This window comes from Triticum aestivum, chromosome 5A, assembly GCF_018294505.1.
Source record: "Triticum aestivum cultivar Chinese Spring chromosome 5A, IWGSC CS RefSeq v2.1, whole genome shotgun sequence".
In the NCBI taxonomy this organism is placed as follows: Eukaryota; Viridiplantae; Streptophyta; class Magnoliopsida; order Poales; family Poaceae; genus Triticum; species Triticum aestivum.
This window is the reverse complement of record NC_057806.1, coordinates 254,542,790-254,565,371: the sequence shown is the minus strand read 5'-3', so window position 1 is coordinate 254,565,371 and position 22,582 is coordinate 254,542,790. Positions and strand designations below refer to the sequence as shown.

General features: G+C 47.8%; 3 protein-coding genes across 10 annotated transcripts; 1 reads left to right on the top strand and 2 right to left on the bottom strand.

Annotated features, from left to right (window-relative positions):
• Positions 1 to 428: 428 nt before the first annotated feature.
• Positions 429 to 5,955, bottom strand: LOC123106791 (uncharacterized). Of its 7 annotated transcripts, XM_044528840.1 has the most exons (7): positions 5,019 to 5,955; positions 3,113 to 4,921; positions 2,218 to 2,969; positions 2,100 to 2,122; positions 1,586 to 1,664; positions 1,052 to 1,107; positions 429 to 782 (listed from the first exon to the last, which is right to left on the bottom strand). In XM_044528840.1, exons 3-7 carry the CDS (start codon positions 2,338 to 2,340, stop codon positions 593 to 595), a joined length of 471 nt encoding a protein of 156 aa, XP_044384775.1. In that variant the 5' UTR covers positions 2,341 to 2,969; positions 3,113 to 4,921; positions 5,019 to 5,955; the 3' UTR covers positions 429 to 592. The 7 variants fall into 7 exon arrangements, 1 of the variants encoding a protein (XP_044384775.1); XR_006451499.1 differs by having other exon boundaries at positions 1,586 to 2,969; positions 5,019 to 5,303; positions 5,421 to 5,955; XR_006451495.1 differs by lacking the exons at positions 429 to 782; positions 1,052 to 1,107 and having other exon boundaries at positions 1,118 to 1,664; positions 5,019 to 5,303; positions 5,421 to 5,955.
• Positions 5,956 to 6,836: 881 nt separating this feature from the next.
• LOC123102909 (2-oxoisovalerate dehydrogenase subunit alpha 2, mitochondrial) lies at positions 6,837 to 10,121 on the top strand. The gene is made up of 9 exons (XM_044524372.1): positions 6,837 to 7,328; positions 8,106 to 8,243; positions 8,323 to 8,505; positions 8,604 to 8,761; positions 8,908 to 9,007; positions 9,079 to 9,190; positions 9,267 to 9,406; positions 9,485 to 9,670; positions 9,772 to 10,121. The coding sequence occupies exons 1-9, from the start codon at positions 7,104 to 7,106 to the stop codon at positions 9,937 to 9,939; spliced, it is 1,410 nt and encodes a 469-aa protein (XP_044380307.1). The 5' UTR covers positions 6,837 to 7,103; the 3' UTR covers positions 9,940 to 10,121.
• A 2,651-nt stretch (positions 10,122 to 12,772) lies between these two features.
• LOC123102908 (3'(2'),5'-bisphosphate nucleotidase) lies at positions 12,773 to 22,243 on the bottom strand. Of its 2 annotated transcripts, XM_044524370.1 has the most exons (9): positions 21,253 to 21,525; positions 20,955 to 21,165; positions 16,025 to 16,100; positions 15,644 to 15,717; positions 15,358 to 15,560; positions 13,707 to 13,917; positions 13,493 to 13,591; positions 13,264 to 13,417; positions 12,773 to 13,151 (listed from the first exon to the last, which is right to left on the bottom strand). In XM_044524370.1, the coding sequence occupies exons 1-9, from the start codon at positions 21,462 to 21,464 to the stop codon at positions 12,979 to 12,981; spliced, it is 1,413 nt and encodes a 470-aa protein (XP_044380305.1). In that variant the 5' UTR covers positions 21,465 to 21,525; the 3' UTR covers positions 12,773 to 12,978. The 2 variants fall into 2 exon arrangements, with proteins under 2 accessions (XP_044380305.1, XP_044380306.1); XM_044524371.1 differs by lacking the exons at positions 20,955 to 21,165; positions 21,253 to 21,525 and adding an exon at positions 21,938 to 22,243.
• Positions 22,244 to 22,582: the final 339 nt, after the last annotated feature.

Here is a 22,582-nt window from a genome sequence, read left to right as displayed (position 1 = left end):
CCGTTGCGCCAAATGGCGCAGAGGCACGCTAAATCCATGTTCGCGATGATTTTTTTTTTGCATGTTTAATTCCTTCTAATAGGAAATAGGGTGGATTTTTATGTACAATGAGACGTATATACACATTTGAATTTGATATCACATTTAAAACAAAATATATGCTTTAGTTAGTTTAGACGTGGGCAATCACGCATCATTATAAATCTAATTCCCTTTGGCCAAAAAAATAAAGTCCCATTCAAAATCGTGTGGCGTTGATAATGTTAAAAAAAGTTTTTAAAAAGTACACAGTAGTGAAAAATATATGCATGCCTTTTTTACATTTAATACCCCCTTTATTCAATGTTATAATATCCATGTTTAATAGTAAATGTGAGTACAACAGAGCCCAATCGAAATGGGACAGTAGAGACAATATCTGGATTAATTTCCACGTTCACAGAGAACAATCCCCTCTACAGGCACCTTCCCTCTGCAGGCACCCAACGGACCGGACGGCTGAAACTGAAACTGTCATGGAAAAACGAAGGAAGCTCCTATAGACCATCATACAGTCATAATTATAATCTCGAACTACAAACCCATATAAGCCCTATAAAAATCTTATGGCATGGAGGGCAGCCTGTTCATAGGCATGGACAAAACCACACCAGGCCAAGCTCCAAAAAAAATACACCCTTAATGGAACTGGATCAGAACCATCCCCTGGAAGCTCCAGTTCCACTCCATCGGGAATGGACCCAATCTGGCTGCATCCTGCATTAAGTTCTTGTTGATACTCCCTATCATTAACACATAACACAAATCATTAAGCGTGTACTTCTTTCATTGGGAAAATTCTTTTTAGCAGAGGAGAAAATGAGCACACGAAGAGCTTGCTACACATTCACCAAGAAATACACAACAAAACTGGCCTTGATACATTATTTTTTTGCATGGAAAATCTCTTGAAATCTGTGAACGAAAGTAGAATACTGACATTTCCATCAATTCAGCTAAAATGCTGCATTCAAAAGAGCTCCATATATCTTATTATGCAAAGGTCAATTACCTTGAGCATAACTCATGTCTCGCTATTGGGATTAACTGCTCCAAATTTCCATGCATCTGATTGTTACAATGATCACATAACATACCAGCAGAAGCAAACAAACAGATTTAACAGCCGTACATTCACAACACATACAATATAGTGGGATGTAGATACTATTTGGAGAAACAACAATAGCAAAGGCAAACTACATCTATGACCATGAGCCATAATAGGGAAACCCATCAGGCAAATATATTAACACATAAATGTAGTTAATCAACTTATTCGTAAAGGCCTCTCCAACAATCTAAGAGACATGTAATGAAGAAAATAGATGATAGAAGACGAACTTCCCTATTATATAAACAGAAAGCAACAAGTCCATGGTATATAAATTTTATGATAAACACAACTCTACTTTTAAATAGAGAAAATAGGCTAGTCGCACTCATGTTAAGTGATCACATGGTATCACTATAGCAGCTCTATGTAGAAAGTGTGTCTTAATTATACAAAGAAGATTCAGATACTATTTAGTAATGGTGAACTCACAGCATGGCCATCTGAAGTCCAGTCAATGATATCCCATTTTAGTTTTGATGTTCCTAGTTGGATCAAGAGGGTCGTGCTTCTGAAAAGAGATATGCAAGTATATGTAGTACCTCACATTAATACATGATTTGGTTACATGCATGTCAACACACACTCTTTTTCACATCAACTCCCAATTTAAACGAAAATAGCCAAAAAAAACTCAGTATGAAAACTAACACAATGCAGACTAAGATTTACTTGGTATTAGAACAAATCACACAGATTCAATCTTTGCTCAATGACAACTGAGGAAGAACTCTATAACTATCCTAATTTGCACCGATCATTGCATGATATCAATATTGCTCTTTTACAAAACTAAATTTAGACAACCATGTAAGCTCTGAACATTGTTCTTGATTAAAAGGCCAAAAGGATAAACAAATGGAATAAGTCTCACTGTTAAAACTCAATTTGCACTCAATTTTTTATCTAAACAGCCACAATCAATGTCCGTTGCATTCACGCTTACCTTGAGGGAGAGAGTACACCCCCCTGCAAAATTGGAAAGGGAAAACTAAGGATAAAATAAGAACATGAGTCGGCAGAACCTAAGAAAGAGGAGCTAAAATCGATCCGGTAGAACCTACCACCAGCTCTTGATATGTCAAGTACAGATAAAGCCATAAGAGCGGCAAAGTAAATAAGCTCCATGTACTACCCATTGAATCTAGAATGCACTGTTTGGAAGAGCGTCGGACGGATCCAACCATCTCTGGTCAGAGACGTACCAAGGTCCGACCTGACAACCCCTCTTTTCTTCTTCTCTCGCCTCCTCACATATTAAAAACATTGCGTATTAATTTCTTATTTATTAATGGAAAGCACAAGGAAAGTTCGATGCGAATTCAGTAACTTGAAATAAATAAGCGACAATTAAATGAGACATTCAACCAAGGCAAAAATATAATGTTTTGCATGCCTTCTTTTTACTGACTGTAAAGCCGAGAATACATCCAGAGTCACCGCGGAGGAAGTAAAACAAGACATATTACTGAGGCCATGTTTGTTTGGGCTTTTGCTTCTGCTTTTGTAGCTTTTCCACTTTGGCCAAAAAGCCATAAAAGCTCCTAAATAGGTGCTTTTGGAGCTTTTTTGGCTTTTGATGAATCAATATAACAATATTCATCTCCAAAAGCCATAAAAGCTCTAAAAGCACCTAGCTTTTATGGCTTTTTGGCTAAAATAGAAAAGCTGCAAAAGCAGAAGTAAAAGCCCAAACAAACAGGGCCTGAAATGGACTTACATATTACTGAAATGTACCAATGATGGCCGCTATCACCGCCGGCATAGGGATCACCTACCACTCAAAACCCAACCATTCCATGCCATACCTCATCATCTGCAAAACAGTCAAGTAGAAAAATAATTTTGTAAGCAATTAATTCTCTTTGAGGTAGGCATTACAACAACCAGCAGGTTGTGCTGCCACCTCCACAAAGTCGTGAGATGGAAAGGATAGAACAAAAACACTAACTCACGCACTCTCCACATGGAACGCCCAATGCTGGTGTTGCTTCTCTCAGGCAATGGCGAAGGCGGAGGCCGGCTCCTCGACCCAGCTCCGGCTTTCAACAATTTGACTAACACAAAACAGATTTTTAACATCCATAATTTGGACTGGGTAATTTGGAACAACTGATTCCACTTCTATAATTAGACCCTGCTAACAAATGATTTATTAGATAATTTGGACTGCTGTACAAAATTTAAGAGTGGAACTAATTGCTCAGTTTCTAATTTTTTACTTGTCACATCCACTGAATAAGGTGAGCTCATTCTCTGATGCAAATAAAACAATGCTTGGGAAAATGCTTAGAAACAGTAGTAGCAAGTTAAAGATCAAGTTGAACAGAGTAAGGTCTAAATGGCATCTCCCTTTTTCTAAAAGGCAAAAGATCTTAATGGCCTCGTGACTGAATAAGATGTGTAGATGGAGAAAGCATGCGTATGAATCTTCTCAGTACAACTTAACTGGATTCGCTAACTTGAAGTAACAATGAAGAAAGAAGAAAGCATTCATAAAATGCAGATTCTCTCTTCTTTGAACATATTACATGACTCGGCATCTTCTTGTAGGAAAGGAAAAATCAAATAACTAAGGATAAAATAAGAACAAAGCCATGAACAGAGCATCGAGGAATCAGTATAACAATTTCGAAATACAATAATTTCAGAATCTTGCAAAATCACAACAAAACTTGAAGTAGTTCTGAACAATTAGAAATACATTACACTGAAGGTTGAGTAAAATCTTTCTTTGATTGAGCAATATATAGCTGCAGATATTTTACAAAATCAATACATAACAAGAATCTAAGCCTCCTTAGACCCCTTTTCCGAGCTAAATATGCAGGCTTTCCATGGAAATTTTTACAATATATTTGTTCTATGAACAAATGCTTCCTTTCATTCCTTTTTTTGAAGCGGGTCTCATGCCATCAGCAGCCCAGCACCAAACAGCCAGCACCCGGTTACAACAATCATGCACGCAGCAGCAAGCTAGCAAAAAACAAACCACAATAGGTGCCCGGACAAACACACATAACTAAGCCAGTAAGCAAACACAGAACAAGAACTCATAGCTAGCAAGCGAGCGCTACCAGCACCAGTTAACATGACGGCCCCAGAAATATAACCAAGCTCGCTGATTCCCCAACGACATAGCATTCACAAATCACAATGTAATACGGCACAACCAGGCGAACTTTGACACGATTACCAAATTACATAGTTCTAGACTTTCAGTAAAGAATGGTCCTAAGAATTGAAGAGATAGATTTGAAAAATATACTTCCGCGTATAAGCAGAATCATGTTTGCAATGCATGTGTATATTTTATCTGGTATAGCAATACATTACTTACACCCAGAGAATTAAAAGCCTAGCTTTAGAGCGTTAAGCTAACCAACCAGAACAGTATGTATGATGCTACCACCAAGCCAGCCACAACAATCATGCACGCAGCAACAATCCATAAAAAAGAACACAATGGGTTCCCGGACACACACATCACTAAGCCTTGCACACACACAACAAGAACTCATAGCAATCAAGCGCGGAGGATAGGAGGACAGCTGGGACCGGAACGAAATTACCTTGTTGGCGAAGGATGTCCAGGTGGAAGCGACTGGAGGCGGCGGCCACGATGGCGAATCCAGGCAGCACCTGCGCGAAAGGAGACATGCATTCATCAGTTGGCAATGGAAGCATCCATCATATTCATACATACCTGCGTTTCTTTATGAGAACTCCACTTCTCTGTCTCACCCCGTTGACCTCCACCTCGATAACCTGGTTAATGAACAACACATGATCCATGGGGTGATGATAAACCTTGCATGTATCCCCAAAATTGACGGGAGGCGGTGCGGAGTATTAGATCTCTGACCTCTGACCGACCGATGAGCCAATGGAAGAAGGGGACAGTGAGGGCGGTGTTGAACACGTAAGCCCGGCGCCGGAAGGGAGTATCCAGAGGAGCACCTCACTGGCGGACTCCTGCTGCTGCGCGTGCAAGCAGCTCGCAGACCGCCTTCTTCTCCTCCTCGCCGCCCAACTCTTCTTCCTTCTAGCGAACTTCTCCATCTTGCGCGCAAACATCAAATGAACGTGTGCTCCAGCTGCTCATCCATATACTCCGTCTTCTCCCCCATTGGCTCAGGCCTAATTTGTCCTAGCAAAAGAAATCACATGATGAGCAAATGAACGAATTCGCAACAAACATTTCAAATCAAGATTCATCCGTTAACAGGCCCAAAATATATAAATAGAGGAGTTTCTAATTGCCGACCAGAGCGCCTCGGGCTGTACGGGAATCCATGGGTAGAACACCAGCTGTAGGTGTCATCGCCCACCCGCTGAGGCCGCCGTCGGCCGCACGGCCGCAAGAGCCGTCGTCCGCCGCACCACGAGGAAGAGGCGGAGTGCAGCCTCCCGTGAATCGCGCCCGAGACCCAGCCCCGTCGCAGTTCCCGATCCAGGAGCGGATCGAGCCGCCGCCAACCTCCAGGTCGCGCCCATCCTGGCCGGCGCAGGCCGACGCCGGCCGGTGATCCTCTCTCCCGTCAGCCGTCGCACCTCCCTCTCCTTTTTCCTCTCTCTTTCTCCCTTCTCTCCTTCCTTCTCTCTCTCCCTCTCATCTTCTCTCTCTGCTAGGGTTCCTACGAGAGGAGGGGCACAGGCCAACGCTGGCTGGTCACCCTTTCCTATCCGCCGCCAGACCTCCCTCTCCTCTCCCTCTCTCTTTCTCCCTCCTCCCATCTTCCTCCTCTCTCTCTCCCTCCCATCTTCCTCTCTCTGGTAGGATTCGTGCGGAAGGAGGGGACTGGTTGTGCACAGTGTGTGGCAGGACTAGATTGGGTTGGTTACTTGGTTTGGGTGCGTGCGCGGCGCACGGGACGGGAGGAGTGATGAGACGGGGTTGTTTGGTTAACTTTGCCAAAGATTGCCACATCTAAGGTTAGGCAAGTTTAATCAATTTAGATGAGTGTTTGGTTCAAGCCACACTTTAGGTAAGCCATATTTGGGCCCCACATGGTATACATTTAAAACGTGTGGCAAGATTTCCTTAGGCTTGCCAACTTATGGCTCTCATTTTGATGAACTAACCTTAAGCAAGCTTGGCAAAAATGTGTGGCAAAGTATGGCAATGCTAGTCCTAGAACTAAACAGTCTCAAATTCTCTCTCACCTGGACGTCACTCACCCAACCAATATGCGCGTGAGACGAGCCCACCGGTCATTGGGCAGAAAAATGAATCCCGGGGTGAAAAACAATTAACCGCAAGCGAAAATCCAACGGCTCAGATGTGCCAGAAGGCAGATCAGACGGTCACAGACGGCTCAATCGAGGGAGCATCTGGAGGTAAGTTGGCTAGAGTTCTTATATGTTGCTCCCTCCGTTCCGAATTACTTGTCCTAGATATAGATATATTTAGATGTATTTTAGTTTTAAATACATCCAATCCTGCTACAAGTAATTTGATAGAATTATCGATGCATGCAATCCTCCTGGTACTACCGTCCATGGAGCACAATGGGCTGAGCATGCCCTGTCACCGGCCTCAGCTCCCATCCTTCATCACCCACCCACCCACCCCGGCACCGGGCCACAGCTTCCACGTGCAACTTCCTGCCCCACGCGCCATCCTTCAACCCCTGCAGCTGCAATCAATCAGTCGTCACTCTCCGGACACCAGTGAGCCGTGCCCGTCTTCTCCTACCTCCAAACTCCTCGCGCTCCTCGCTGCACACACACTTATCTTTCCAACTCACACTTTCTCCCTCTTTGCTTCGCTCGCTGCTTCTTCTCTTGTTTCCTTTTCTCGTCTCTATCCAACTCCCACTCTGCCACCTATAAATTCCAGCCACCACCATTGAATTGAGTCGATTGCGCAGAATTCTTGCAGCTGATCGCGCCGGAAGCTCGCATCGTACGAGATAGTGCGTGTACCTAGATAGTCACGTACATACACATGGCCGCGTGGCTGGCGCGCCGGGCCGCCAGGAGGCTCGCTGGCGAGCTGCGCAGCCGTGGACCAGGGCCGTGGCCCTTGAGCTGGTCGACGGTGCCGGTTCTCGGGGTGCCATCAGGGGACCAAAGCAGGGGGTTCTGCTCCGTCCGGCGCTTCGCAGGAGATAGCGCCGCCGCCGCTGCCATCGAGGAGCCGGAGAATGGACTTGCCGCAGGCGATCTGCAGGTATCTGTGCACTCGTATGTTGTGGTACATACAGTAGGACGGCCGCTTCTAGACATGTGTGTAGAATTGTCAGGATAAACTAGTAGTGATACGTAGTACCACGAATATTTAGGACGCTCTGGTTTTGAAAATTACATTATATTTCCCGCAAAAAAATACATTATATATATGCAACAGGGAAGGTAAACCCCTTCCTCAGAAAACAAACATTCAGGATGCTGCGCCTAGGATCATGTGATCTTTCTCCTTGATTAAAGAAAATTTAGTGTGGATATCATCGTGATTCTCACTTGGAAAGAGCATCCTGTATACACGTGATTACTATATATGCTTCTAATATTCCTAAGAAACGAGACAACTTTAACACATGACAATTGTGGATAGAATTGACAACAAGTAGTAAAGTAAGCAGATAAGGAAGGACGTGTCATTGAGTCAATAGGCTGGTGGGACTTCACTTCAGGTTTAGTAAGCTCACACGGCTTCTTTTCTCTTGCGTGTTTTATTTATTTATAATTCCTGTGATGTCACTCCGTGTCAACTGATGAGACAAATTATTACGAGTCCCTGCTGGTAAAGTAAAACAATGTTGATATTGCCATGGTCAATCGTTGTCAACGAATAAAATAGTCCATTGCCTTGCCTCCAAGGTCAGTTAGACTAACCCGGTTGTGCTTCCAAATTTATTTCGAGGAGATTTTATACATTCATTCTTCTGGGGCCACCAATGGTTTTCCCCATGCACAACTAACTTAATTTTGATTGTTACCAACGCAGTTTGTAGATTTCCCTGGAGGAAAGCTTTCCTTTGTTGGTGAAATGAATTTCCTGCCAGAGTCGCAAATGGAAAGGATTAATTGTTACCGTGTTCTTGACGATGATGGTGGGACTATATACAGCAGTAGATTCCAAGAGGTGTAGTACCGCCATTGCCATTGCCATTGCTCCACGACTGAATAATTTTGTTCTGAAGCATGTCTCTCATTCTTGTCAGGTCAGTAAGGAGTTGGCTCTGAAAATGTACAGTAACATGGTCACCCTCCAGATTATGGACACAATCTTCTACGAAGCTCAGAGGCAGGGAAGAATTTCCTTCTATCTAACTTCCAATGGTGAAGAAGCAATCAACATAGCCTCTGCTGCTGCGCTTAGTGCTCAAGACATTGTACTACCTCAGGTGCATATCATCTGCTCCAAAAAAGAATGTTAGTGCTGAATAGTATTGATTTTACTTACTTTTCTTTTCTTGGCCGGAAATTTTGGAGCCAAATGAAGTACAGGGAGCCCGGTGTTCTTCTATGGCGTGGCTTCACACTGCAAGAATTTGCAAACCAGTTGTTTGGGAACAAGCTGGATTACGGTAAAGGCAGGCAGATGCCAATACATTACGGATCAAACCGTCTGAATTATTTCACAGTCTCATCGCCTATCGCGTAAGTATGAAATACTTCCTTCTCCTTCCTTTTCGGAAAAGAAAAAAAAATGAAATACTTCCTCCTTCCTTTCTGAAAAAAGAAAAGAAAAAAGAAAAATGTTGTGCAAGTGAAGCTGAGATTTATCCTTGTTGGCAATTGATCAGCACTCAGCTCCCTCAAGCTGTTGGCGCTGCCTATTCTCTCAAGATGGACAAGAAGAAGGCATGTGCCATCACGTATTTCGGCGATGGTGGCACGAGCGAGGTAGATGAACAATCATTGGTTGCTTACTTACAACTTGTAACCAGATCTCTCTAAGAGCTGAAAAACGTCAGGGAGACTTCCATGCCGCGCTCAACTTCGCTGCTGTCACGGAAGCGCCAGTGATCTTCTTCTGCCGCAACAATGGCTGGGCAATCAGCACCCCAACCGCCGAACAGTTCAGAAGTATGAATTGTGCCTCTGCTCAATCATACAAGGGAATATTGGCACGGCACTGTATAAAACCCAACTACTCTTGCAGGTGATGGAGTTGTTACCCGCGGTCAGGCCTACGGAATACGTAGTATCAGGGTAGACGGCAACGATACTCTTGCTGTGTACAGTACAGTCCACACCGCCCGGGAAATGGCTATAACTGAAGGAAGGCCTATTTTAATCGAGGTGCACAATAGTATAGTTTAACAAAATTTCAGAATATACCATTTGCTGAGAGTACTTTACTGAGTAGAAAGCTTTCAGGCGATGACCTATCGAGTCGGCCATCACTCGACATCCGACGATTCAACCAAGTACAGGCCGGCTGATGAGATGGAGCATTGGCGAACAGCGAGGGATCCCGTCTCCAGGTACAGAAAATGGGTTCAGGGGAATGGATGGTGGTGCGACACTCAAGAGTCTGAACTCAGGAACAATGTGCGGCAAGAGGTAATGTAATATTGGTGTTGCAGAAAGGTGGATCTGGATCTCTGTAATGCATTTAGTTTTCATACATGACCAACTGAAACTGTTAGCTCATTTCTGTGTAGCTCCTGCAAGCCATTCAGGTGGCCGAGAGGATGCCAAAACACGGGCTTGCGGAGCTCTTCACTGATGTTTATGATCAAATGCCTTCCAACCTTCGTGAGCAAGAGCGGTCGCTGCTGGATACCATCAAAAAGCATTCTGCAGAGTATCCAGCTGATGTGCCTGTTTAGTCCTATTAGCCGTAGCTCTGCAATGTTGAGTCTGCAAGTACCCATAAATGATGATTTAGTTGGTACCATAAGAGTTAATAGTGATTATAGCTTGAATTGTATGTAATTTATCAAGGGGGAATAAAGTGCCCATCAAAAATCTCCGAAAGAATAATACAGGAGATTGGCTGTTTTTTTTTCAAGGATACGTCAAAGCTGACGTAACGAGATCATAGATAGAAGATGCCTAGAAAGGCAGACAGTTTTACAACTTAGCCACGGCTATGAAAGCCAATTTTTGACATGCCGATTACTCACTACTAACCCACTCATCTACTCTAATCGGGAGCGATCCCGCCTCTCGCAGTAGCCCTGCTGCCCTCCAGTCTTGCCCTTGTAGATCAATCTTCCTGAGGAGCTCACTTGTGGAGGTTGTCGCTCCATTGAACACTACATCATTCCTATGTTTCCACAACATCCAAGCCACCAACGCAATGACGGTCCATGTCTCCTTCCTAAGCTTTGCAGTAGCCCTGCTGCCCTCCAGTCTTGCCCTTGTAGATCAATCTTCCTGAGGAGCTCACTTGTGGAGGTTGTCGCTCCATTGAACACTACATCATTCCTATGTTTCCACAACATCCAAGCCACCAACGCAATGACGGTCCATGTCTCCTTCCTAAGCTTTGGCTGCGGGTTAATGGAGGTCCACCATTCCACCAGATTGTCATCCTCAGTTGGCAACCAAGTTAGTTTGTCCCAGTGGTCGAGAATGGAGAGCCACACTTCTCTAGCAAAGACGCAGCCGAGAAGGATGTGGTTGATTGTCTCTGGCTCCTGATCACAAAAGGGGCAAGCCGGAGGATGCGGTAGGTGCCGACACGCAAGCCTGTCAGCCGTCCAACACTTCTCCCGAGCCGCCAGCCACGCGAAGAATTTGCAGGTCATCGGCGCTCTTGACCTCCAGATTTGCACGGCCCCAACGGCCTCCACTCTCCCAGCAAAGAACGCCTGGTAGGCCGATCTCGCCGAGAAGCACCCATTTGGTTCCCAAGCCCAGACCAATCTATCTTCCATGCCATCCACGAGCTGAATATGTTGGGTTCTGTCCACAGGCTATAGGAACTCGGTGAGAGCTTGGGGGCTCATGTTAGGCGACACATCTAGCCACTAACCTTCGGTTATGGCTTGTCTCACTGTTCTCTTCCGCGCTCTCCTTTTGACTGCAGCGAATAGGTTTGGCATGAGGTCTTGGATTCTTCCATCCCATAGCCATCAATCTGTCCAGAACAAAGGCACCTCTCCATTTCCTATCATGCACTTCATCGCCGCCTTGTATATGCTCAAGGAGTCCGGTGACACTTGAATGTTGAACTCATTCCATGGCCGGTCGTGCTCCGTTCGCATTAACCAAGGCCATCTTGCTCGGAGTGCGGCGTTGAGAATGCGCAAATTCGGAATGCCGAGGCCGCCATACTCCTTTGGCGTGCACACCTGATCCCATGTCACTAGACAATGACCGGCATGCACGTCTCGGCGTCCCTTCCACAGAAAACTGCGACATATCTTATTTGCAGCTTCGATGGTTTTCACTGGCAGGTCCAGCGCCACCATCGCATGTATGGGCATGGACGCTAGCGTGGTCTTTACTAGCTCCAGACGCGCAGCCCGGAAGAGCAGTCTCGCTTGCCATGCGGGAAGGCGATCGGCCATTCTATCCACCACATACTGTAACTGCGATGCCGATACCTTGCGCAAGCCCAAAGGCAACCCGAGGTACCGGCAAGGCCATCCGATCGCCTGGCAACCTAGCTCCTCAGCTATCCACTGCACTTGCTCCTCCGAACAACGAATCGGGTGCGCAGAACACTTGACCATGTTCGTCCGTAGGCCCGAAGCCGTACCAAAATCTGTGAGCAGTGCGGCGCATGCCCTGAGGCTCCCACGGTCAGGCCTTAGAAAGGTGACCACATCATCCGCATATATCGATGTCCTGAGCTGTAGACCGTTTAGTGCAAGGGGAGTCAACAACCCCTCTGAGGCCGCGCGTTGAAGCAGGTGGTGAAGGGCCTCCATGACCATGACAAAAGGCAGGGGGACATAGGGTCTCCTTGCCGTAGACCTTGCCGGCTATATATGACTTCGCCTGGTATTCCATTCAGCATGATCCTTGTTGAGGAGGATGCAAGGAGGCCGGTAACCCAAGCGATGCATTTTGGGCCGAACCCAAGTTGCTTCAGAACCTCCATCAAGAACGCCCAGTCCACAGTGTCAAATGCTTTCGTAATGTCTAGTTTAAGCATAACCGAAGGCGTCAAGGAAGTGTGAAGTTTCTTTGCCATGCCTTGTACCATCATGTAGTTATCATGCAAGCATCTCCCTCTTATGAAAGGCATTCTAGTGCGCACCGACCAAGCGTGGCATATCTCCGGTGACCCTTAGCAGCCAGCTTGGGAAAGCTATGAATTAGGCTGATCGGTCTGTAATCTCAGACCTCAATCGCAGTAGCAGATTTTGGCAGAAGAGTGATGAATGCCTGATTGATGGAAGTCATTCCACGGAAGTCCATGTCCCCAAATGCCTGGAAAGCTGCCAACACATCGCCCTTAATGATCGGCCAGCATGCAACATAGAACCGGGCCGAGAATCCGGACCCGGCGCTTTGTTGAGGTCTTGCGCACGGACCGCCTCCCAGATCTCCTCCTCTGTGAACTCTTCCTCAAGATGTGTCATGTCAAAAGTTGGCATTCCCAGCTCGCCTAGGTCCAATGTGTATGCCCGGTCCGGCGCCACTCCAAGCTGCTCACACAAAGAATAGTTGTTGCTGACATTTATGTTGAACAAAGCTATGCTAAGATATTTATAACTGCAGGCAAATGCCTCTTTTATTTAAGACATGGCTGTCACCACTCCTTAGATGTACAAATGTGATACAACAAGGATTGCATTTGTCCCAACAAAAAGGTCATTTACACATAAAACAGTGTGAATAAGGTGTGGCATTGCGATCATTGTTTTGGATCAATCCAACTACAACAGGGAAGGTTCAAACCAAAGAAGCTTCTACAATGGGGAAGGGGCCTGGCTTTTCTCCTTGATGGCCTCCTGGACAGACTTCAGCAGTGATGGCATCAACTGCTTATTTGTGGCAATGATGCCTGTGTCAACATCAAGAAATCTCCCTTTCGAGAAATCGAGATCGTTTCCTGAGGCATCTGTTACTACACCTCCAGCTTCTGGGGAACACACGAAAAGGGAAAATAAGGAAATATGTATCCTTCAGCCGAGTTCCTTGTTTAAAAATAAATAAAGAGAAATGTATTACAAAAATAAAGAGAAATGTATTACCTGTGACGACAATTGCGCCAGCTGCATGATCCCATATCTTTTCCTTATAACCCTTGTGTGGAAAACGCAAGTAAATGGCACCAACGCCACAGGCCAGAGCACCATATTTTGCTTGGCTATCTATTCTGACTGGAGGAGCTTGGACACCAAGTTTCTGGTAGCACTCAAACACGGAATTAGTTTCTACTAAAACGGATATAGCCTAAGCAAAGACTAGTCAAGATCAAACCTCCGCTATAGAGCCAGTTAAATCATGCATTGTGTGTGCTCCTTCATAGGATTCAAAAAACGAGGCATTCACTGGATTGTCGATGGTACAAACACTAATCTATAATGAAAGTTAACCAGAAGCGAGTCAATAATAAAAACAAAATATCTCACATAGGTAGAAATAGGCTTAACTATTTCAAATCAAAATAAAAGAGCTAGAAAATGGTAATAACCTTTTGTGGTGGAGAGCCCTCTAATGACTCTACTTCAGCACCACAACCAATTGTAGCTGAAAAGAGGGCCCCCGTTTGATCTCCTGATGAGCTACCATTGAGGTTGCTTATTGATGTCAAAGGAAGATTTGGACATCCCAACACGCCCAAAACAACTTTGCCCTCATCAAGCAGTGCCAGTGCGATTGCATATTGGCCTCCTCTCAAGAAACTGAATCAAGTTATTAAAACAACACAAAAATGGTCAAAATGTATTATAGACAAAGATAGTAACAAGAGGTGCTGCATTGCATATCATTGTTTTTCAGCAGGAAAAATCCATCATCAAATGGCCAGAATGTCTTTCTTTTCAAACAATGGTAAGTACTGTCCACGATTGATCAGGTTAGAATGTTTTAGCTAAAATATGGGACATGAAAGAAAGGGCATTCAATCTAGCCAGTTAGCTGATCAGTTTTTAGCACTTCACGAGCTATCTCAGAAAAGGGAACAGAATACAGTTTACTAAGAACTGGTTCACAAAATTTTTGAAGTAATATTGGCACTTCTACTGCTTGTCATTGTGTAAGATGATCATTCCATCTCATTGCGTCAGATGGTAATGTCATTTCTACCAAATTGTTTGTGCCATGGAAGATCAAGGGCAACCCTTCAATTGTAGAGTCAAATTATCAATTTGTTGTACATGAAGGGTGTGTGCTTGATTTTAGGTTTACCCACTTCTGCAGCTTAAATTTTCAAAAACAAATCATAGATGTGCATCATGTCATAATATGAGGACCTACAAAAACATGGAACATTATTAAAAAGCATACCCTGCGCAAAAAGAAAAAGAAAGAAACTTATTTTTTGAATAGTATAATTGCAACACTTTTCTTTCTTGACTTTTTATCATATATTTGCATGAATTTTCGCAGGTGAATTTTTTTTTACAAGATGCACATCCATGATTAATTTGAAAAATTTCTCAAAATGCACAAGTACCTAAACCCTAACCTCAAGAATCCACCCTTGAATCTACATTTAGTTTTCCCTTTGCTGTAATATTGCTTGCATGAGTTTAACTTCATGAAATTCTTCTGCTTTATGTGTAACGCCTATCATGCTTATGGTTTCTTAATTGAAAAGACAATGTAATAGATAAAACACTACCTTATTGACCTTTTCTATTTAATATAGGAAGGGCAAAATGTACATCAACGTAATATCAGCATAAATGCCAAGAGAGAATTGATATTTTGCTTAACATATCCATACAGTAGCATGCTTCACTAAACCAGTTATACAAAAATGGCACATCATCGCATGTTTGTCCATGCCATATGAGATGCACCAATATACTTGAGCGAGGCATAAATCAGATCTAAGAAACACTGATAAATTATTAAATAAGATAATTGGTAAAATAATTCATTCTGTGTGAAGAACTTAAGAACCATAGGTCAGGAACTCAAGTCATTTGAAAGAAGGCAGTGGTGCCTGCTACCTTGAATAACTAATGATTAGGAACACGGACAGCAAATCAGCAACACTGGTTTTGGTGAGCAAGAACGCACTTGTAATAACTAGTAGAGTATATGGTGGGGAAAAAAAATGCATTTCTCGCATTAGCAGATTGTGACACCTGCAGGTTGCAGTTACCATAGCTCACCCTTTAGTCCCATCAATTGGATCCAGAACCCAATGTCGGCCAGATGGACCTCCTTCAGACTTCCCAGTATCAATTGCAGAGAGGATACCTTCCTTAGATAAAGTAATGTTGTATGAACCATTCTCAGCGAGAGTTTCATTTACAAGATCAGTAATATGTTCCAGAATTTCTTCAGCGTTATCCTTTCTCAAGTCTTCTGAGTCCTATGTACATACAACCACTTAACCGTAAAATACTTATGTACTATTAGACACAGAATAATTCAATAGCAACACAAGTGAATTACCTCTTCGGCCACCATAGAAAATGAACCAGAAGTTACTTCCATATTTAACGCAAGACTTACCAATACTTGAGATCCTACATGTGCGAAAAGAAAATTAACAAGTGAGGAAGTTGAGAGGAAGAACAAGTTTCATGTATTAGTCTTAACCGATTGACGAGCATACAATTCTGAATGGTCTTTAAGAAATCTTATCATCTCGGTGTAAGAAACCTTATCATTAAGAAATCTTAACATCTCCATATAAGTTAAAGCAAGAAATAATAGAGGACTCCTGGAGTAACTTGAATTATGGTTAAGTACGGGCACTAATTAACTAATTATTAAGCATTAAGCAGCAAACACAAGCACTTAGAGGTAAAGAGTTACAAAGTGGGCATGTACCATAGTCAGCTACTGTCACAGGACTTTTATCCGCCTTGGACTGAATATCTGATTGCAGAATTTCCTGCTGTACAGTCTGAAGAAGGAAGACATGGAGCAAAAGCAATAAATTCCAGCTGCAGGAATGCATCAAGAATCTGAAGAGCGAAGCAAGCAATGCAATCAACAAACTCAAAGATCTCTAGCTCCAGATAGTAAGGAAAGGTGATTATCATAATTAAGACTACCTACGCTAACAGGCTTCGAATATACAGTAGAAGATTTTTACGAGTACTATACTGTAAGAGATGATGTACCCTCACAGAGATTACACTGCTCGTATTGTAAGAGTTGATATACGATATCGTCTTGAAAGTGTAATTCGTGATGCAAAGAAATGGAATAAAATGGTCGCTCGTTGTCACTACAGTTGTGCACGGCACCACCGAGTGACCGCCAGTTGGCATAGCCAAGTGTAGCGTGTGTGCGTGAGCCAGCTGTAGGCGCGTGTGTGACCAAGGGCCAGGTCGATGGGTACTTAACCCACGTCGGGTGATGTATTGAACAGGCTGTTGTTTAGTAAACTAAATTCCCTCACCTCACTTTCTCTCTCGCTCACCCCCTTCCTCACGCCATCCTCGTCCCCCTTTCCCCTTTCTGCCTACTCTGGACGCCCCTTGATCCAGATCGAGGTGTGACATTTGGTCATCAGAGCCACCGAATCCTGCCGCAAAAATTTTCTCCGCTGCCCCACGAATCCTCTTGGCCTTGATCTGTAACATCCACCGTCGCGGGTGCGATCTGCTCCGGCTTCGCCCAAAATCCCCGGCGGGGTTGGATCGGCTCGGAAAGGAGCAACGGCGCCGTCCAAACCTTCGGTTCAGACGCGGCAGCTGCTGTCCACCATGGACGACAACACCAGCACGCTCAAGGCCCTCATGGAGACAGTCCTCGCCCGCCTCGACGAGCAGAAGATCGACAACGACAAGCGACTCGAAGTGCAGGCCGCCTTCAACGCGCAGGTTTCGCAAGATCTGCTGGCGCTGTCTAAACAGGTGGATCTCACCCAAGCCGACGTTGACGAGACGCGCAAGGCGCTCGAGAGGTCGCCGTCACCGCGCGGATCGGGATCGGCCACCGTCCTCAACCCGTCACCACCTCCACCCCCGCCGCCTCCTCTTCGTCCTCCACCGGCGCACCAACAACAACAGGGACCGCCGTCGTCTCCCCGCCTCGCAGATCAGCGTCCGCCTCTGCTCCAAGTTCTGCTCCAGCAGCAGAACGAACCGCACCACCACCAACACCACGACAACTACATCAAGCCACCCAAGCACGAGTTCCCGCGTTTCGATGGCACTGCCCCGTACCTCTGGTTAGATCGCTGCCGCACCTACTTCGACCTCTACCGCGTGCCGGCGTCCAGCTGGGTGACCATGGCGACGTTGTACATCGAGGGCCAGGCCGCTCACTGGCTGCAAGCATTTTGTCAAACACATGATGGCCTGGGATGGGAGGCGTTCTGCGCAGCAATAATCGAGGAGTTCAGCGCCAACGAGTTCAAGCTGGAGATGCACAAGCTTCTTCAACTCCGACAGAGCGGCACCGTCAGCGAGTACCGCCAGGTGTTCGACAGCCACATGTACCATTTACTGGCGCTCAATCCCTCGCTCTCCGCCAAGTTCTTCATCACGCAGTTCCCGTTGGGACTCAAGGATGAACTGCGTGCGGCCGTGCGTCTTCAAGCCCCCACAAGCATCACGCGCGCGTCAATCCTCACGCGCATCCAGGAGGAGTTGAACGCGCCACGCGCGCGGCCACGACCACAACCGCAAGGCCGCCCTCCTCCAGCGCGCCCGGGCGCCGCGCCACGACAACAGCCCGACGACTACGAGCGCGAGCGCCAACTCAAGGAATTTCGCCGCGCCAATGGGCTCTGCTTCAAGTGCGGCGATCGGTACAGCCGGGAGCACCGCTGCAATCCGCAGGCCCAGCTACTCACAATTCAAGTCGGCGCGTACGGGGAAGTGCTCACCGACGACGCCGTGCACGCGCTTGACTTACTCAACGCCCCAGACCCGGCAATTCCTCCACCGGAGTGCTGCACCATCTCCGCGCACGCACTGGACGGCTCCGAGGCGCCAAGTACCATCCGCCTCCGAGCACTTGTGGACAACCAGGTCATGTTGTTGATGTTGGACTCCGGAAGCACCCACAACTTCGTCAACAAATCCTTCATGGAACGCGTCGGCGCTACCACGCAGGAGATCGCAACGCTGGACATGCAGGTGGCAAACGGCGATTGCCTCACCTGTTCGTGGCAAGTTCCAGAGCTGAAGTGGTGGATGCAAGGGCACACGTTCTCCACGCCCATGTACAAGCTCGACACCGGCGCGTACGACGGCATCCTCGGCATGGACTGGCTCGCCAAGCACAGCCCGATGACGTGCCACTGGCAGGACCAGTGCATCTCCTTTGTCCATGACGGCGAGAGGGTCACGTTGCAAGGTGTTTGACCCAAGTCCACAACTACTCTCGCCGCCATCCAACCGGCTGAATTGTGCAAGCTCATCGCCGGCAACGACATTTGGGCGATGACCATGGTGGAGATGCAGCCACCACCGCCTCGTTCGCGCAAGCCGTCCCTGACACCAATCAGCGATCTCTTGGACGAGTTTGCCGATGTCTTCGCCACGCCTACGGGCCTACCCCCTCATAGGCAGTACGATCACGCGGTCACCTGGGAGGAAGGAGCTCAACCCACCAACACCAGGCCGTATCGTTACTCGCCACTGCAGAAGGACGAAATCGAGCGGCAAGTGAAAGAAATGCTCGACGTCGGGGTGATCACCCACTCCGTCAGCCCGTACGCTGCACCCGTGCTGCTAGTGAAGAAGAAGGACGGGACGTGGCACTTCTGCGTGGATTACAGACGTCTCAACAACGTCACTGTGAAGAACAAATTTCCTTTGCCGATCATGGACGAACTACTTGATGAACTGGCCGGCGCGGCATTCTTCTCCAAGCTTGACTTGCGCGTAGGCTATCATCAGATTCGCATGCGCGAGGAGGACGAACACAAGACTGCATTCAAAACCCACCATGGCCACTTCCAGTTCCGCGCCATGTCGTTCGGCCTGACGAATGCCCCTGCAACCTTCCAGTGCTTGATGAATGCATCGTCGCCAAGTATACACGTAAGTTTGTCATCATCTTCATTGACGACATTCTTGTTTTCAGTGAGACATGGAAGAGCAGCTGGAGCACCTTCACCTCGTCCTGAGCTTGCTCCGCGAGCACCAGCTCTACGCCAAGATGTCGAAGTGTTCATTTGCGCAAGACCACATTGACTATCTCGGCCATGTCAAGGCGTCTCAACAGACTCCGAGAAGACCGGCGCCATGGCACAGTGGCCTACTCCGACCAACGCCACTGAGCTTCGCGCGTCCCTTGGGCTCACCGGCTACTACCGCAAGTTCGTGCCGCACTACGGGATCATCGCCAAGCCACTCGCGCAGCAGCTCACCAAGAAAGGCTTCAAGTGGCCCGAGTCCGCGCAACGCGCGTTCGGCACGCTCAAGGCGGCGATGGTGACCACGCCGGTGCTCGCCCTCCCCGACTTCGACAAGCCCTTCTCAATTGAGACGGACGCGTGCAACACGGGCATTGGTGTGGTGCTGGTGCAAGACGGCCACCCCATTGCCTACTACAGCAAGGCGCTGGGAGTGAAGAACCAGAAGCTTTCAACTTATGAGGAAGGAATTTCTGGCGGTAATGATGGCCGTGGACAAATGGCGCTCTTATCTGCAACGCGGGCCGTTCACCATCGTCACCGACCACAAAAGCTTGTGCACGCTGGGCGATCAGCAGCTGGTGACCGACGTCCAGTGCCGCGCGATGTCGAAACTCGTCGGCCTGCAGTTCAAGTTTCAGTACAAGCGCGGCATCGACAACGGCGCAGCCGACGCGCTCTCCCGCGTGGGCAGCCACTTCAGCGCCAACGCGTTGTCGCTGTGTCAGCCCGCGTGGATCCAGGAGGTGGCTAATTCCTACGCCACCGATCCGGACGCGCAGGAGCGACTACAACAACTCGCGTTGCACAGCCCGGATGACAAGGAGTATGAGTTGTACCGCAGGCTCATCCGTCGCCAGGGGCGGCTGTGGATTGGCGCCAACATAGCTCTGCGCACCAAGTTAATCAGTGCAATGCATGACAGTGCCGTGGGCGACCACTCCGGCGCCGCGGCCACCTACCACCGCATCAAGAAAGCATTCGAGTGGAGGGGGTATGAAACAGGATGTCAACGACTTCGTGCGGCAATGCCAAGTCTGCCGGCAAGCCAAGCATGAATTGTGCAAGCCAGCGGGCAAATTGGCACCACTGCCAATCCCAACAGCACCTTGGCAAGTTATTGAAGGATTACCCAAGTCAGAGGGGTATGATGCAATCATGGTGGTGGTCGACCGCTTCACAAAATTTGCCCACTTCGTGCCCCTGCGGCACCCGTTCACGGCGACACAGCCGGCGCGCGTGTTCTGGGACAACGTCGTCAAGCTCCACAGCATCCCAGCATCTATTGTCAGCGACCGCGACAAGGTCTTCACAAGCGCGCTCTGGCGCGAGCTGCTGGCCAGCGCGGGCACCAAGCTCCTCTACTCCACCGCCTACCACCCCCAGACAAATGGACAAAGTGAACGCGTCAACCAGTGCATGGAAATGTACTTGCGTTGCGCTGTTCACGACACCCCCCGGCAATGGCGACGATGGCTTCCCTCTGCTGAATTCTGGTACAATTCCTCATTTCACTCCTCACTGGGCTGCTCTCCCTTCAAGGCGTTGTATGGGGTAGAAGCCAACGAGGGGAGCATGGCCACCTGGCCGGCATCCCAACCAACCTTGCCGGACGGCAAGCAGTGGGATTGGTCGCTGCATCAAGAGAACTTGCACGCTCACCTGACACGGGCGCAGAGCAAGCACAAGAAGTTTGCTGACAGGAACCGGACCGAGCAGGTGTTTCAAGTCGGGGATCAAGTTCTTCTGAAGCTTCAGCCATATGTGCAAAAATCGGTAGCAAGTTGTCCCTGTCCGAAGCTGGCATTCAAGTTCTTTGGCCCTTTCTCCGTCATCGCCAACATCGGACCCTCGGCGTACAAGTTGGATCTTCCTGCTGACAGCAAAATCCACCCAGTGTTTCACGCCTCGCAGTTGAAACCTTTCACACCCAACTACAGCCCAGTGTTTTCTGAACTACCTGTCATTACCGATCTGTCGACTGAAGAAACACTGCCAGTGGAAATCTTGGACAGAAGGATGATGAAGAAGGGCAATGCACCGGTGATTCAGCTTCAAGTGGCTTGGGACACGGTTCCCCCGTCTACTACCTGGGAGGACTACGACGTACTTCGCCGGCGCTATCCTCAAGCAACTATTTGGGAGAACGAAGCCATGAAGGAGGGGGTTCATTCTCAAGGAGGGGAGAATGTCACTACGGTTGTGCACGGCACCACCGAGTGACCGCCAGTTGACATAGCCAAGTGTAGCGTGTGTGCGTGAGCCAGCTGTAGGCGCGTGTGTGACCAAGGGCCAGGTCGATGGGTACTTAACCCACGTCGGGTGATGTATTGAACAGGCTGTTGTTTAGTGAACTAAATTCCCTCACCTCACTTTCTCTCTCGCTCACCCCCCTTCCTCACGCCATCCTCGTCCCCCTTTCCCCTTTCCCCTTTCTGCCTACTCTGGACGCCCCTCGATCCAGATCGGGGTGTGACACTCGTGCATGCTACCCATGAATCAGCAACGCTCCCCACCCCTCTTTCGTCGCAAGGGCTGAGCAGCCGGCGGCAGTAGCGCGTAGCGGCAACACGGTTTCCGCCGAGCGGCGCCCCCCACGGACCTCAACACAGCAAGGAGCGGATGTGAGATACGAAAAGGGGCACCTGGCATAGGCGGGCGGCAAGGGCGACGGCCTTCTTGGCGGCTGCAAGCTCGGCGGCGTACAGGGGGCTACCGGCGGACCCTGACATGGCGCGGGCGGCAAAGAGGGGTGGCGCTTGGCGGGGCCACCAGAGGGAGGAGCGCAGCGGCGCGGAGGAGGCGAATCGGCGGTAGGTGGGGCGGCCAAGGTGGTGGGAAGGCAGGGGATAAGGGAGGCGAGCACGAGGTGGGTTTCGGGCGAGGGAGGAGGGAGCGAGGAGGAGGCCCACGCGCGAAGCCATGCGCTGTGTCCGTGTGTGAGCGAAGAGGTCGAGATGCCGAAATCGTTTTATCTTAAATCGAACCGTTTTCACCATTAAATTTCTCGCGTCGAGATTTTCAAAACTAGATCTCATGTTGATAGGTTTTGACAAACTATTTTTCACGAAAAAACCGGACGAAAAAAAAAACAGACGAATAAACCGAACTGGGAGCACGGTTTTTTCCCTTTCCGAAAGAGGCACGTCCGTGCCTCTCGTGAAAACAAAACCGTAACTCTCGTGGAAGGAAAAAAACAGAAAACACGTTTTTTTTCGTTTCCGAGAGGCACGACCGTGACTCTCGCGAAGGCACAACCATGTCTCTCGCGAAAGCAAAACCGTGACTCT